Source organism: Micropterus salmoides, unplaced genomic scaffold (assembly GCF_014851395.1).
Source record: "Micropterus salmoides isolate LMB-PRFRI ecotype aquatic unplaced genomic scaffold, ASM1485139v1 Ms_hic_scaffold_6, whole genome shotgun sequence".
Taxonomy (NCBI): domain Eukaryota; kingdom Metazoa; phylum Chordata; class Actinopteri; order Centrarchiformes; family Centrarchidae; genus Micropterus; species Micropterus salmoides.
In genome coordinates this window covers 19,908,559-19,925,364 of record NW_024044348.1, presented here as the reverse complement: position 1 = coordinate 19,925,364, position 16,806 = coordinate 19,908,559, and the positions used below count along the sequence as shown (strand labels likewise).

The 16,806-nt window shown below is 38.2% G+C and overlaps 1 protein-coding gene across 1 annotated transcript in view; it reads right to left on the bottom strand.

Annotated features, from left to right (window-relative positions):
* The window catches only part of nfat5b (nuclear factor of activated T cells 5b), a gene marked incomplete at its 5' end in the record, with an annotated part of 38,330 nt that extends 21,524 nt beyond the window's left edge, over positions 1-16,806 (bottom strand). The window contains 1 exon segment of the mRNA XM_038702247.1: positions 16,760-16,806. Coding sequence (XP_038558175.1) covers positions 16,760-16,806 — 47 coding nt within the window.

Below are 16,806 nucleotides of genomic sequence, written 5' to 3'. Positions count from 1 at the left end.
ATCAAATTTAACAGGTTTGTTAATATTAAAAACTTATATTGGCTGAGATATCACTATCATTTAAAAAAAAACTCCAATATTATTATATCATGATATGTAACAGATATCGCCTCAAATACTGCAATATTGCGATATAACTTACATATATGTTCTTCTGGTCTTAAATGCTGCATTAAGTGACTCAAAATTGACATTATTGAGCTGCTCATCATATCTACATTACATACTGATGAGTTTCTTTTTCAAAATGCTCTTGTGTTCATATTTCCTGATTTGAAGCACCTCTCAGTATAACATAGCAACAAACACAATTCAACAAATACACTACCTGCTGCCTCAGAAATGACCATAAAGTTGAATCAACAAAAACTGAACATTATAACCTTCATGAAGGCAGGATTTCTTGCAGGGCTGTTATATTAGACTGCAATAGTTTTAGCTAGGTGTACACTGGCAACTGAGTGTATATTTACAAGCTGGACAAGAAGCATGCACACTGTATAAGTGGTGTGACAACATGATGTAAGCATGAATGGACGGGGAGGCGGGGCGAGCGAATGTGCAGTGAAGTGAAAACATCCAGTAGGCGTTATTTCTGCCGTCAGAATTTTTTTTTTTTATGACAGGCGGCAGATATGCAGCAGTTATGAACAGAGAAGCGTTTGTTCATTGACAAAGCCAATTGCAGGTAATGTGATGGCATGCTCAACGCATGACCTGCCTGCAACGCTGCCAATGCGGCGCTCCCTTGATTTTGTTACAACACCCACCAGAATCCACAAATTTCCTCTCAACTCCCTGTTGATGTTTTCTGGGGGAACTATTTGATGCTTTACAAAACCAGAGAGGAAATCTTTAACGTTCATAAATTAACAAAGTATTGACCTAAACAAACCTTGATCATTTGTTAATATTGAGTCATTCATTGCTGTTGCGTTATTGAGACATGAGTTGTGAACCCTTCTCCTACAGTGTTAGCATCAAAGTAATCAGCATCTGTTGTAAAATTTCATCACCATCATAGTCACAAGTTATCATCACATAATGAAATCTCTTTATCTGAGGTAAGCATACAGGGTTTTATATCATTTTGCTGCATGTCAATACACACTATGATGGCAGAAAAGTATTCATATAAGTAATAAATATGGCTCTTTTGACAGCATATAGCATTTTTTTTACTCCACACTGCCTAACAGCATAATAATATCAGCTAAATAGAATACAGGTCACAAAATTTTCACTTTGACTGCTGAACCTGTCACTAATAAATGGCAAATGATTACACCACATAATACTTCAATTATGTTGAAAGAAAAGTGGTTACTTTACAGCTTACTGCACACTAGCAGCCATTATAACTAGAGGTATTATCATTACATTTAAACAGTTACTGCATCCAGGAAGGATCATGACACCATCATTATATTTGAGAAAATGTTCACCTAATGAACAGATGAGAATCACCAAACTAGAGTAGAAAGCATGTGTAAAATCACATTATTGTGCCTGTGTGATGCTCCTGTAGCTCCAGTAGTATATCACAACCGCACATTTTTGATTGTTAAACAGGAATACAACAAGGAATAAAGGTCAGAAGATGGAGAGGAGTAGAATTTTTAGAACTGAGAATGATCACAAGTGTATATCATTATATCATCTTTAAAACAATGATGATATTAGATTGACCATTAGTCAATATTTCTAAATCGAGGGTCATTTTAGTCTTAGCCACATTGTGCTGATCTTACTGTCTAAACCAGTGGTCGGCAATAGGTGGCCCACAGGCCAGAACCAGCCCACCAGCAATAATATGTGGCCCGTGGCCAGATTGCTTAGGATGAAAAATAGTGGCTGGTTCTGAAGTCCTAGTCATGACAGCTATAGTTACTCACATAATCACTTCCTCTTAAGTGATTGTGCCTCTTCAAGGTAAAGATCATCTAATAAAAGCAGGAGAATGTTTGTTGCAGCAATGCTTTATGTGGAGTTGATTGAGAGCTTTTACTTTGAAAAGTTCTGAAGGACATTAAAAAGAGCATCTGGCTTGCTTGACACACCTCTAAAAATGCAGTCTCAGGGAAATGAAAATAAGGTCCATAGGTTTACAAATGCGGGTCAAACGCCGGGATGCACACGCACACACTGCAGCACATGCTTTATTGTGAGCACGTGCAGAAGTGTCCTTATAATCCATGTGTTTAACAAGAGAGAAAAATATATATATCTGCCGTATGTTGGGATCAATCATTCAACCCTCCCAACGGGAGTCCCGGTCCTACTGACTGCGCTAAACGTACACATGGGTGTTTAAGGATTTTTAAAAATTTGACTGTTATGGCCCGCCATGTAACGGCTTGAACAAACTTTGGCCCTATGCCAGACTTATTTGCTGACCCCTGGTCTAAACAGTAAAGGATGTTTGAGGTGGTGATAATCTTACAGGAATACTTAAAATAGGTGAACCCACTGGATCACTGTGAACAAGAAATGACAAGTATACAGATAAAACACATAAAATCACAATATCAATTCATATTCCCCGGGTTCAATTCCCACTGTAAGACATCCACCAATGTGTCCCTGAGCAAGACACTTAACCACTAGTTGCTCCAGAGGCATGCAACCCCAGACATGTTTAGCAATGGTAAGTCGCTTTGGATAAAAGCGTCAGTTAAATGAGTAAATGTAATGTATGTGGAAGATCTATCTGCAAATTTACATCAGATCTGGTCCAACCTAACGTCAGCCTACAATTCAGGGTACAGAAACACCAAAGCAAAAAATGGCTGTATTTGACAACTATATTTTAGGCCAAAAACAAATGAAAAGTATTTGTGGAAACCACAGACATCTTTATATAAGCTGTCCTTAAAATACTCTACTGTAGCAGCTACAGTGAAGAATGTCTTCTAATTAGGTCAATTCCAAATAAAAAGATTTGGCTAGTAGCGACAAAGATAAAATACTTGTTTGAACTTTCCCCAGAAATTTAAACATTTTCTTATTGGCTATTTCTGCCAGCAATCCCAATAATTGTTGAGTTTTGACAGCTTTTTGAAAAACTCTCACATGTTATTCTTTCTACACAGCCATTTGAAGACGTGAAGGTCAGCCAGGCTTTAGATCAAGCTAAGTAATTTGTGTCACACGAGGCTCAAAGTTTGTGCCATGTAGCTCTTTCAGTCCAGCTAATCCTGAAGTGACCAGGAACAGCCTCCAGGCATCAGTTTACATGACTTGCTTTCAACAAACACCCACCACTATCCTGACTTTACAACACAGCCCACTGAGGCTCCTCTGAGTGCCACACCACCCAGCTACAGCAGTGCCATGGAGTCAGTGTCACTGGGAAAAATACAGTTCTGGCTGAGACAGACACCAAGGTTAACATGAAGGCGTGACTCCAGAAAACAGTGGAATTCAAACTATTTACAGACAACACACACACACACACACGCAAGCTCACACTCATGCATACTCGCCAAAAGATGCCATGCTTAGACACAGATACTGAAATGTACTAAACTTCTACACCTCCAGTGAAATTAGGCCGAGGTGGTGAAGTTAAGATCCTGAAGAGACTGGCTATTTTCATCTAAAGACTGAGGTGACTACTACACAAACATACACATTAACAATCTACAGCATAATAGAATTGTTCAACAAAGCATTTAGTGTGCCAACACAGGCATTTCTGTCTGCAGGAAAACCGTGCTGAGGCAACAGGAAGAGTCTTTAGTAATACCGCACGCATACACTCCATGACAGTGTGACATCACCACGCTGCCATGCTAACCGCATTTAGTTTGAGCCTGGAAAGGACTCACAGTAAAACTGAATTATAAGCTACTCACGGTCTGCAAAATAGTTAATCAGTTAGTGATTTAGTTTTAAAAAACTGGAAAATACATTTATATGCATATATTAAAGGAACAGTTCTACATTTGGGGAAATATGATTATTAACTTTCTTAGCCTAGAGTTGCCTAGAGAAGACTGATACCACTATCGTGTCTGTACATTAAATATGAAGCTACAGCCAGCAGCGAAGCAGCCGGTTAGCATAGCTTAGCACAAACAATGGACACAGCCTAGTTATGTCCAAAGGTAACAAAACAAGCATACCAGCACCTCTAAAGCTCTATGATTGATTGTACAGTTTGTTTAATCCAAACAAAGCAAAGTGGAAAAACTGGAACTAGGACGGCCCTGTGACAGCGCATCTACAGAAAGTGCACAGTCCACCTACAATTAGGGCTGCAACGATTAGTCGATTAATCGATCAAAAGAAAATTAATCGACAAATATTTTGATAATTGATTGATTGTGAAATTGATCATTTCAGTCATTTCTTTAAGCAAAAATGTAAAATATCGCTGGTTTAATCCTCCTAAATGTGAGGAATTGCTGCTATTCTTTGTCATTTGTGATAGTAAATGAAGAGTTTTTGTGTTTTGGACTGTTGGTTTGACAAAAGAAGAAATCTGAAGATGTTACTTTGGGCTCTGGAAAATTGTGATGAGCATTTTTCACAATATCTTGACATTGACATTGACAACTAAACAATTAGTCGATTAATCGTGAAAATAGTCTGCAGATTAGTCGATAATAAAAATAATCGTTAGTTGCAGCCCTACCTACAATCACAGTGCATATGATTTAAAAATAGCTTGTGGCACATGGGTCTACTTTTGAAAACCTTGCGGACTGATGTAAGTTGTTGACTCTCTTGATAAGAAAGTGGGAATAAACAGATAAAACTGCTGGCATTTGGTCAACATTTAGTGTACACTGGGAAGGTCTGTTTGAGTCTTGAGGCACTCAGAAATTTACAACAGAACAGTACAGCGTAAGAATGTAGGACTAGATACTTAACGCTAAGATTCTGTAAAATGAGAAGCCGTTTCTAAACAATCACAGCCTTAAACCCTAACCTGCTCCTTCAGAGCTTATACCTACTATGCAGTCTTTATGGCCTCATTTCCTAGGTTTCTTATTTCTTAAATACTTAACCATTTTCCAGATTCATGAAAATGTGTCTTTCAAGCTCACCTTCCAGAGCTACACTGAGTCTACGCCCTCAGCTATTAATTACTTAAGATGATTTGGTGTTAAATCTAATTAAGGATTTGGAATGTCTACTGTTTAGTGCGACAAAAGCACAGTAGACTGGGAAAAAGGTCAATCAGCACACTATCACAAAACAGCCTATTGTCTGGTCAAGTAACAATGTACACCGTACAGCTCCTGTTGCTCAAAACATCCCTGCAATGAAGAACATGACATTTGGTTTTAAATTAAACTATGGACACGCAACTTTACACAAAATAAAAAAAGACTATAATGTATGAGGTTGATTCGAGTATAACATGACAACCATCTTTTGATTGTAGGTCTATTTTTCTTAATGGTTTCCAAGCATTATATCCTTGTAATACTACTATACTTGTAACATTCTTATCTGTTAACTCCATCTGTGAATTACATGGAACAATGGGGGCTTCGGTATTAATAAAGTAGAAGAAAAAAAAACATCAGGCGGAACCAACAACAAAAAAAGAGAGCTGGGCTGCATGCCATCAAAGTCAGAGCCCAAAAAGTACAAAAGGGATTTGCACATCCAATTCTATTGGCTTGTTCCTTTTATTCAGTTTTGAATGTCAAAATTCAGCACTGCTGAAAATGCACATACATTTCAGCTATGCCCTCTTTGGTATGCAATAATCCTTCAGTTTCATGGTTAAGTCCTTTTTATCTTTTCACCAACAATGAGTGTCAATCAACTTGTTACCAACAGGAGCACAAGTGGCTGCCTGTCGTCAGAGCGGTCCTCAAATCTTTAGGTTCAGTATTAATAAAAAAGTGCAGAATTGTTATGTAATTAAATCATTGTTCAAATGATTCTGGTTTGTACAAAAATGAAAGAATAAATGAAAAGATATTTGTTTTTTTAACATTTTTTGTATTTGTCTACGTATTGCAGTTTCAGTATCGTGTATCGCTATGTTGGAGTAACATTAGGAAAATAAGTCTTGCTAGCAGTTCTTCCACGTACACAAACTTCTCTCGCTCATTTCCACCAGCGTTTCCTGCAACAACTCGCCTCTCACAAGATTTCAGAACGAGAATTGTCCTTGAGCGAGACGTCAGTTTTTGTACCGACTAGTCATTTTGACACCACCCAGGCTTAAAAATACCCAAATTATCCTTTCAAAAATTCCAGCAATGATAGGCTTAATCAGCATTGTGTGAACTCCTTTGGCAAGGGCTTGAACGTAACAGAGTTGTATTTACATGTAAATGTCACACACTTCAGCTTTAACAACAAAATGTAACAAATACAAATGGTGTTGGCTGATGCTTCTTGCTCAGTGTAGATACATTGATAAAGGAAGTGCGCATGAGGTCTACAAAGCTGACCTCTGTCTAGATAAAAAGGTACATGAAACAGGTGGTTAGTGTCCCTTTCAATGCCACCTTCCTTTTTCTAAACCTAGTTCTAGTACCATCTTGATAATGGTGCTACTTCTGCTTTCAACTGAAGAGAATTCCTCTGCTACAATAATGTGTCATCCACAACACTAGTACCAAGCATCTCTCTCAGTATCCAAACTCTTAATCGTCAGTTCAAGACAGCTAGAAACAATACCAACAATGACAGGATGCTGGTGGAAATCGGCCGGTCTGGTGGTTCCATTCATTCCAATCCTGCCAGTCTGCCAAGGAAGCAGCAGATGACTCACAAAAATAAATGAAAACACAGGATGGACTGTTTAACTGCTTTATGCCAAAGGTATTCAGCATTACTGAAGGTCATGAAATACCTCTCTCTTTGAGCCTCTCTGTGAGATGCGGTGATGTGACAGGTTGTACAGTATGAAAGGCAGGATTATAATCAATAAAGACAGTCTCATCCCCTACAGAAAAACACTGTTGAACACATAAATCTGGATCAGATCTTTGAAACCATGAAGCAACATATACAGCGTCTCAAATCACATCCATGGCAAAAGGGGGAAAAAAACCTGCAGGCATTTTTCACTGCTCTTAGTTTGGTATTGGTTAAGTGGGACACAAACAAAGTGAACTAACATGGGACCTGCAATTTTGAGATCTTCAGGTCCAACATTTGAAACAGGTCCAAAGCAGCAATCATCGGGAACTCTCTTGAATACTGATTAATGGCGGATTGGCCATTCTTCAAGCAAAAATGACAAACATTTGATGGATCAAGGTTCTCAGAGGTTAATATTTTCTGCTTTTCTTTGTCCTGCATTACAGTCAATTGAATATATATAGGTTTTGGACGGTTCACATAACAAATCCTCTAAATTAAACTAAAAAATACCTATTTTGTCTATGCCCTACAACATGTCAAAATGTTTCCTGATCTGACGCTTGTATCGACAGGACGACATAATTTGTCTGTGCCTTCACTGTTGAAAAATAAACCTGGTTTATGACATGACAACACTGGTTAAGGTTTGGTTAGATTTACGCACAAAAATGACCTGGTAAGGTTGAGGAAAGATTGTGATTTGGGTTAAAAAATCACTTCTTCATTTAGGTTAAGGGACCTCAATTAGTTTCAGTTTGAAGCTTGCTTTAGTAGGCTATATTTTAATCAAACAATACACGACCACCATTCACCTTTAAAAAATACCAAAAAGTTGAATCAACAGCTCTCTGGCACTGTCTCAACAAAAACTGATATGATAAGCTTCACAGAGACAGGGTTTATTGTAAGGCCGGTATATTGGATTACAGGAAGCTGGTGCTCTGGTTACTTGTATTTCAGTGTTCATTTAAAGCACGATACTGTAACAATAGAGATATGCCTTGGGTTGTAAATTAAGTGGTCAGTGAATGTTTTTTATTTGGCTACACTGTAAACCCATCTTATTGTTAAACCATCTCATAATAACACCAATTTTTGTTTTTACAGATATAAGATTATTCACGTCATAGCCAGTGCGTCCTATAGGCAGGTAGGCAGAAGCGCCCTAACACATGTGCTTAGGATTTAGTATAGACTAAAATATTAATTTTAATATATTCATATTAAAATAAATGAGAGCTCAATATGTCATACTTTGCACCACCTTTCCCTCAATTTGAGCTAGGAAATACCCTGGCAGCCGGTAACCTGTACAGCCTAGTCATAATCTCCTGACACCTTAACTGGTCCTTCCCATCTGCCAATGGAAATACTCCTTCCAGCCAAGAGTCACCGCACTTAATATTTAATGTCTTGAGAATCATCTTGCTCCTGAGAGAAACACAAGGGGTGGATGTTAGATCTCACAGGTGCTTTGGGCTTTTCACAGAAGAGTGTGAGAAATCCTCCAAAGGACGATTGGAAGCAAAAGCATACAAGCACTCGTGTGTCTACACTAAACCACCAGCTAAATTTGAAAAAGCATCTTTTCCACTCCTTTGTGGCTAGATTAATTTATAGAAATTCTATGCTGGTCTATAAATCAATCCTTATGCCAGAGACAGCACAGTGATTTCACACACTTTGATGGAGAAAAGCAGAAATCCAAATTGACTACATTTGATTACTATTGGGCTACAATCTGGATCAACGATTATTTTCATAATCAATTAATCTGCAGATTATTAAGTCTCCTTGGCCTAAAATGGTCAAAGAGAGAAAGGTCTGATGCACTTTCACAAAAAGAATGGGTAGAGTGGAAAACACCGGGCAACACTGAACACTTTGTATTTTAGAGGTTTTATGTGTTTACAGTGGATTATAAAATATATAAAAGTGCACAGTAAAGTACATAAAAATTAAAATATATAAATATATCTTTCATGGTCCAAAGATGTTGTTTCTTCTGGTAAGGTTAAAAATATCCACAAATGTTGACATACAATTTAGTATCATCAAAAAATAAAATACTCATCGTATTATAACAAAAATAAAAGACTTTTTTTGGTATATTTGAATGATATTTTATTTAAATATATTACTGATATTTTGGTGATTATTTTACTAATATATGTGATTTTTACATTTCAATAATATTTTTGGTAATATTTTATTAATTTTGATAGATATTTTACTGATATTTCTGACATTTTACAAAATTTTGTTGGCCATTTTACTCTTTTCTTTTTACACAGATCCCAAAATTGCTAACATATTAGCTTCTGTTTGCAATGCAAAATATTTATTGAGTGTAACAATGGTCTAACTGAGGATCTAATATAAACACCACATACAATTAACAAATTCTAGTAGAAACACTTTTAAAACATTAATGAAAAAACAACAACAGGTTAGGCGAGTCCCACACTGATTTGCTGCAGACAAAACAAAGTGTGCGGTAAACACCAGAGGTGGATACATTTTGACCTGAGCCTTATTAGACTTTTTACTGAAGTTAGGTTAGTGTTAAAATTAATCAAAGAGACTTAAAGAAGGTAAAGATGTGTGAGTAATTTACACCACTACATTTATTTTTGTCAAAACACACACGCACTAAAATGAAACACTTAACCTTAAAACTGAACAGAAGAAATGTACATCCAGTACCATTTGAGCATCATAGTATCATCATTAGCACTGCAAACTACACCTCAATACTTCCTGCCCATGAAAAATGTTATCTCAGGAGTGGGGACTTTGTGGGTCCAGGAACCAAAATTAGAAGAAGGTTCTATCAGTAAAAACGCAAGCAAAGTGAGATTCTAAAAAGGTTAAAGAAAAGTTCCTGTGAAGGAAAGGGGCCATGATACTCGTGTCCCCTCTTCAGCCTTGCTAAGCACCTCCAAAGAGTTGAGGCACTACATTGAGGCACTGCAGACAAAACCCAAGTACAGTATTCGTAGATGACCGAGCCTGAGGGCCTGAACCAAAGGCTAGTGGTGAACATCAAAGATCCTCACAGTTATAGATTTTCAGACAGATCTGACCGATTTACCCATTATTGTGGGCTCAAGTTGGGATAACAAAATAGTGTATCTTCACAATATGATTTCAAAAGAGGAAATATATATATATATACATATATATATATATATATATATATATATATATATATATATAACAAAAACAGAAAAATCAACACCATGCCAAGCGTGCAGTTACTGCCTTTGTGACACCTGGCAAATAACCATGCAAAGCTACAGTGGGTACGGAAAGTATTCAGACCCCTTTAAATTTTTCACTCTTTGTTTCACTGCAGCCATTTTCCAAAAATCAAAAAAGTTCATTTTATTTCTCAGTAATGTACACTCAGCACCCCATCTTGACAGAAAAAAACAGAAATGTAGAAATTTTTGCAAATTTATTAAAAAAGAAAAACTGAAATATCACATGGTCATAAGTATTCAGACCCTTTGCTCAGTATTTAGTAGAAGCTCCCTTTTGATCTAATACAGCCATGAGTCGTTTTGGGAAAGATGCAACAAGTTTTTCACATCTGGATTTGGGTATCCTCTGCCATTCCTCCTTGCAGATCCTCTCCAGTTCTGTCAGGTTGGATGGTAAACGTTGGTGGACAGCCATTTTCAGGTCTCTCCAGAGATGCTCAATTGGGTTTAAGTCAGGGCTCTGGCTGGGCCATTCAAGAACAGCCACGGAGTTGTTGTGAAGCCACTCCTTCGTTATTTTAGCGGTGTGCTAAGGGTCATTGTCTTGTTGGAAGGTAAACCTTCGGCCCAGTCTGAGGTCCAGAGCACTCTGGAAAAGGTTTTCGTCCAGGATATCCCTGTACTTGGCCGCATTCATCTTTCCCTCGATTGCAACCAGTCGTCCTGTCCCTGCAGCTGAAAAACACCCCCACAGCATGATGCTGCCACCACCATGCTTCACTGTTGAGACTGTATTGGACAGGTGATGAGCAGTGCCTGGTTTTCTCCACACATACTTCTTAGAATTAAGGCCAAAAAGTTCTATCTTGGTCTCATCAGACCAGAGGATCTTATTTATCACCATCTTGGAGTCCTTCAGGTGTTTTTTAGCAAACTCCATGCGGGCTTTCATGTGTCTTGCACTGAGGAGAGGCTTCCGTCGGGCCACTCTGCCATAAAGCCCCGACTGGTGGATTGCTGCAGTGATGGTTGACTTACTACAACTTTCTCCCATCTCCCGACTGCATCTCTGGAGCTCAGCCACAGTGACCTTTGGGTTCTTCTTTACCTCTCTCACCAAGGCTCTTCTCCCCCGATAGCTCAGTTTGGCCGGACGGCCAGCTCTAGGAAGGGTTCTGGTCGTCCCAAACGTCTTCCATTTGAGGATTATGGAGGCCACTGTGCTCTTAGGAACCTTAAGTGCAGCAGAAATCTTTTTGTAACCTTGGCCAGATCTGTGCCTTGCCACAATTCTGTCTCTGAGCTCTTCAGGCAGTTCCTTTGACCTCATGATTCTCATTTGCTCTGACATGCACTGTGAGCTGTAAGGTCTTATATAGACAGGTGTGTGGCTTTCCTAATCAAGTCCAATCAGTATAATCAAACTGGATTATACTGATTGATTAACTGGACTCAAATGAAGGTGTAGAACCATCTCAAGGATGATCAGAAGAAATAGACAGCACCTGAGTTAAATATGAGTGTCACGGCAAAGGGTCTGAATACTTATGACCATGTGATATTTCAGTTTTTCTTTTTTAATAAATTTGCAAAAATTTCTACATTTCTGTTTTTTTCTGTCAAGATGGGGTGCTGAGTGTACATTACTGAGAAATAAAATGAACTTTTTTGATTTTTGGAAAATGGCTGCAATGAAACAAAGAGTGAAAAATTTAAAGGGGTCTGAATACTTTCCGTACCCACTGTATACCAGCGAAACAGACAGTCTGAAGTTTGCAGAACAGGTTGGGGTTGATGTTAAACACACAAAGACACTGAAAATAATATTCTGGATGACTCCAAAACACTAAACATCTCTAACTCGTGATGTTTACAATGACCGCAACTTCACAAGACAACTGAGTCATGACTAATGACTTAATTATGTCAGGACTCCACCTATTGTGTTTATAACAGAAAAGACACTAACCTAATGCAACATCACATTTACTCTAATACACTTTCCCTGATTTTTCCAATGTTTTCTCTCTACAGTATTTTTCTCTTTCATCATCAGATATCAACAAGCTTTCAAGGCAATCAAGTATTTTTAAGCACATGCCACTAAGTTTGCTTAACAGAGCAGAGTCAATATTAATACAGTGCTATTTAAGCCCAGGTTTACACACAGAGCAGCCAGAGAGTTAATGATTGACCAGGCTGTGGTTGGTGTCAATATAAAAATAAAAAAACACTATGTCGAGATCTGTGGTCCTATATTTTTAACCGGGCTTGATAGAACTTGGAAAGCCATAACATTATTCACCTTTGATGTGAAACTGGTGGGAAAACAATTTATGACATCCATTTACTGACCACAGAAGGTAGAATGACTAGTATTCCCATCCATGAGTGCCATTGTTACAGTGTTGTGTTTTTCCTTGGTATTCCCTGGACTGCTCGCATGCTAAAAATATGTAATCCTCATTGTGGTTAAGCGGTCCAATGTAGCTAACTGACAAAACAATCCAATTAATAAGCAGAAAAATGTAATCAAAAAAGCTGCTAGAATCTACTCTATATTATGTACATAATAGATAATTCCTTCTTATCCAGGTGCTGGGTATGACCTGATATGACGAGACGATTTAGGCAAAAAAAATATTGAATGAAATATTTCCCTTTCAACTGAAACAGCCATCCTACAGACAAAAAAAAAAAAAAAGGGGGGGGGGGGGGGGGGGGGTTTGGCCGTGACGGCAAGATGCAACACTAGCAGCCGAGTCAACTGTGCTGATGCGAATACACAATAGTGTGGTTAGTACGCAAACAAGGTAGGCTAAAGAACATTAGTCTAGATCAGTAGTTCTCAAAGTGGGGTCCTTCAGGTGGTTCCAGGGGGTCCCAGCAAAAAGAAGTAGTAGTTTCATTTCACTATAATTCCATACATAAGTAACACAATTACTACTTCGGTCATGGGTTTCACACACTTTCTGTAATAAAACATCTACCAATCTAAACCAATCAAACATACCAATCAATTTTCCACCCCTCAAGGACCTGTAGGCCTCCAGGACTCCAGCAACATTCACTCGTACCCCACCCCTTTACAGTACACACTGTCAATATTTTGCATATCTGCATTAGGGCTGCAACGATTAGTCGACATAATGTTTATTTCCAACTGCAATGCACTACAGAAAGGTGCTAGGGGCAGTATCGCTTCCACTGTCAGCCATGACTGCTTTACTGTAAGACTACTCACGAAGAAGCGTTCATGCGAGAAGCGGAAAGTAATGTAGAAAGAGGTGAACAGCAGAGCGGCTTTTGTACGTTATTTCATCAGTAAATACACTTTTGAGCGGTTGTGAGGCGAGGCATCAACTGTGTAGAATTTGAATATTGGCAGTTTTACCAAAGTTGATGGCGAATCTAACATGTGCTCAAACGTTTTCGGGCCGCGAGGTTAGCGGTGGCAGCTGGCCGGTGCCAGTCACGTCCACAGAGCCTGGTCCCAGTTACTCAGACCACTGCAGCAGCAACAACAGAGGAAAGGCAGTGTTTCCTATACGTTCATATATTTGTGGCGGCCCGCCAATATCAGTGCTGACCGCTACATAGGCTACTGATTTTAAATTTTTTTTTTTCACTAGGCCTATTTAAAATCTTATCTGATTGCAGATCAGTGCCGCAGCGTCTCTCTCTCATAAACACCGCAGCACAAATCTGTCCAACACAACGCTGTCGTAGACCCAGCTTTAAAAAAGTTATTAGTAATGAGTAATGGTTTAAAATACATCAAGGAACATCTGGCTTGTGATGTTGCCTACAGAACATTCTCCACTGAGTTATTGCCTAAAACCTATAAGCACTTTTGAAAACTAAACAACAGAAGTAGTATGAAAGGGGACTGTTGCTTTATTGTTCTAAATAGACATTACATTGTCAGTGTGGATATAGTACTTGCTTTTAATGTGCTTTTATTTTATATAATTCCAAAGCAAAAATCTTTGTTAAATAGTTTTTTAACAAAAACAATATATTTAATTAGTTAAATGGTTTAATTAGGGTTAGGGAGTGACAAAAATAATCATGACTAGTGACTAATCGAATAAATAATTAACGGATTAGTCGACTACGAAAATAGTCATTAGTTGCAGCTCTACACTGCATAAACATATTCTTTATGATTACTTTATTTTTTATATCTTGTCAAATTTTTACTTTATTTATAAAATGTCACCAAAGAAAATTCCTTGTTAACCTAATTGGCAATACAACTGTTTCTGATTCTAAAAGCAAAATTTCTGACAGATGGGGGACCCTGGGACATAACCTTCGTCTGTGGTCTAATACGTGTCAGTTTAGGGGTCCTTGATGTGAAAAAGGTTGAGAACCACTGGTCTAGATATCAAATGAAACTGCATCAATGAACAACAGAGTGACTCAAAACTGATCTTAGAAAAATAAAAAGCTTTATTTTAAATTCAGTTGGTTAAAAAGGGAAATCCTCTCCTCTATATATATATATATAATACTGTAGGATTGGGGCTCACTATTTTTTAACTGTTTTAATCAGAGACTATGAACATTTTGATAACTGCTTTTAATATTGTGGTAAAAACAATTATCTAGGTGTCCAGAGGATTATAAAGATAACATCTGCAGTGTTTTTGTTTGTTTTTAATACATCAGCAGGTTCTGGCTGATCTGTAGCGTGATCAACACCCATTTTTTTATCTTCTCCCTATTTCCAGTTTTCTTAAGGACTCATCATGAAGTCCCTCTTTAAGGTAAACTGCAGTGTACAGTTTCCTGTTACTGCTGAAAAAATATTAACTGTGAATTACCCCCAAAAACTGAGACACTGTTAAAGGAAAGATCAATTACTGTTGAGTTTTTCAAAAATGTCAACACTTTAAGCACCGCAAATGAAATTCCATTCACCTCCACTGTACTGGCAGAAATCTTAGTTAAAAGTCTATAATTCAGTTCAATTCAATTCAATTTTATTTATATAGCGCCAATTCAGAACAACAGTTATCTCATCACGCTTTTCATATAGAGCAGGTCTAGGCCATGAGCAAGCACTTGGCAGCGGAGACGAGGAAAAACTTCCTATAAAACATACATACAGAGAAAATGTGTTTTTTGTTTCTTTGTTGGTGTTCTTTTGTGTAATTCGAGTGAACAGACCCTTAAAAACAAATTGTGTATCTGAGAACTTGTGTGTTCACTCCTACTTAGAGTAATCGTTTGAGTCCTTTGTAGTAGTAGGGGCCAATCATAAGAACAAAGACTTTCATCTCTGCACATCCAGTACAAAGAAAAGCATAAAAAACAATTTAACCTAGCTTAGCACAAAGGAACAGTTACTGGATGTGCAGAATGAAAATAGTTTTACATTTAAAACACAAGGGGATACGTTATGGGGGGGCCTCAGGTCCTCTACCTGGATTGGCAAAGTACATTGTTGGTGTCGAGTTGCAATGTGGCAAAAGCTAAGTCAGGTTCAACTGGTTTGCTGGAGCCCTCTGCAGTGGCCAGTGTGGCAAAAATGCATTTAAACGTATGCGTTTTTTAATGCAGGCACTGGAGCTATTTCCTGAATTACAACAGCTGGATAGAGTGGTTACACACATCCTCTCAGAAGTCCTGACATCATTGTAAAGTACAGCCTGAATGACAAACTGGCTGGTATTGGAATCGGCACATTTATCAGCTGATGAACAACAAGCGATATGTTTGCAGTATAAGTGTGCAGTCAAGTAAATTTCTGGAACGTAACACATCCTGCTCAATATCTTTGTCACAAACCTTTAGTAACCATATTTAAAGGATCATTTTGTGATTATGATTTGTTATGTCATATATAAATGTCGATACTATTGGTTTCAAAACCTTCAGTTCCTAGCTCTGTCATGATGGATGCTCTGACTAGCAAGCTAGACATTGTTACCTAAAACATCTGTGCCCAACTAACATAACATAACGACACATAAAACAATTTAGGAGTGTTTTCACTTTATTCTACTGCTGGTTTGAAGCAAATGACCATATTTCCATTATGTGTCTGTGGAAATGAAGTAATGGATAAACTCTTTAATATTATAACTTGTTTTCTGCGAATACACATGCTCAGAATCCCCTGGAGTTTTTTTTTCTTCTTTCTTTCTTCAGACTTAAACCTGCTCTTATGAGCTCAGTTCACTTCAGTTCTTCTACTTGAGGGTTGCCTGAGGCTCCCATACTGATGATGACTGTTAATGGTTAAGGGCCCTCTAACGCCACTCTCAGGGGCTTGGTACCTTGGAGGGGTCGACGGGGCACTTATGTCCTATTCAAACAACCCACAGAAAACAGATAGCACTGCTTTTCATCTGGCAGGGGGAAAGTAAACTGGTTTGACTGGTGTGTATGCAGCTGCTGAGGCCTTCAGTTTAAAGAAAATAAATAAATAAATAAAAATTGAAGGACACCACAGGCATCTATATACAGAGATTTGAAAACGTAACTCCACAGTATTATGATCAGGCATGTGACAGGAGGCAGTTTCTAGATGAGTGACACTGAGGGGGCATGAACGCCCTACCACACGAACAGTTACGACCAAAAATACAGGTAAGTTATGTTGCGAAGTTGCACACACATTCGCAAACTACTACTACAACAACAGAGTAGAAACTTAAACAACAGTGACAAACAGGACACAATACAAGAGTTGTTATTATTACCTTTTGAGTACAAGGATCTGGGAGCATTCAGGTCGAGGTCCCCGCTG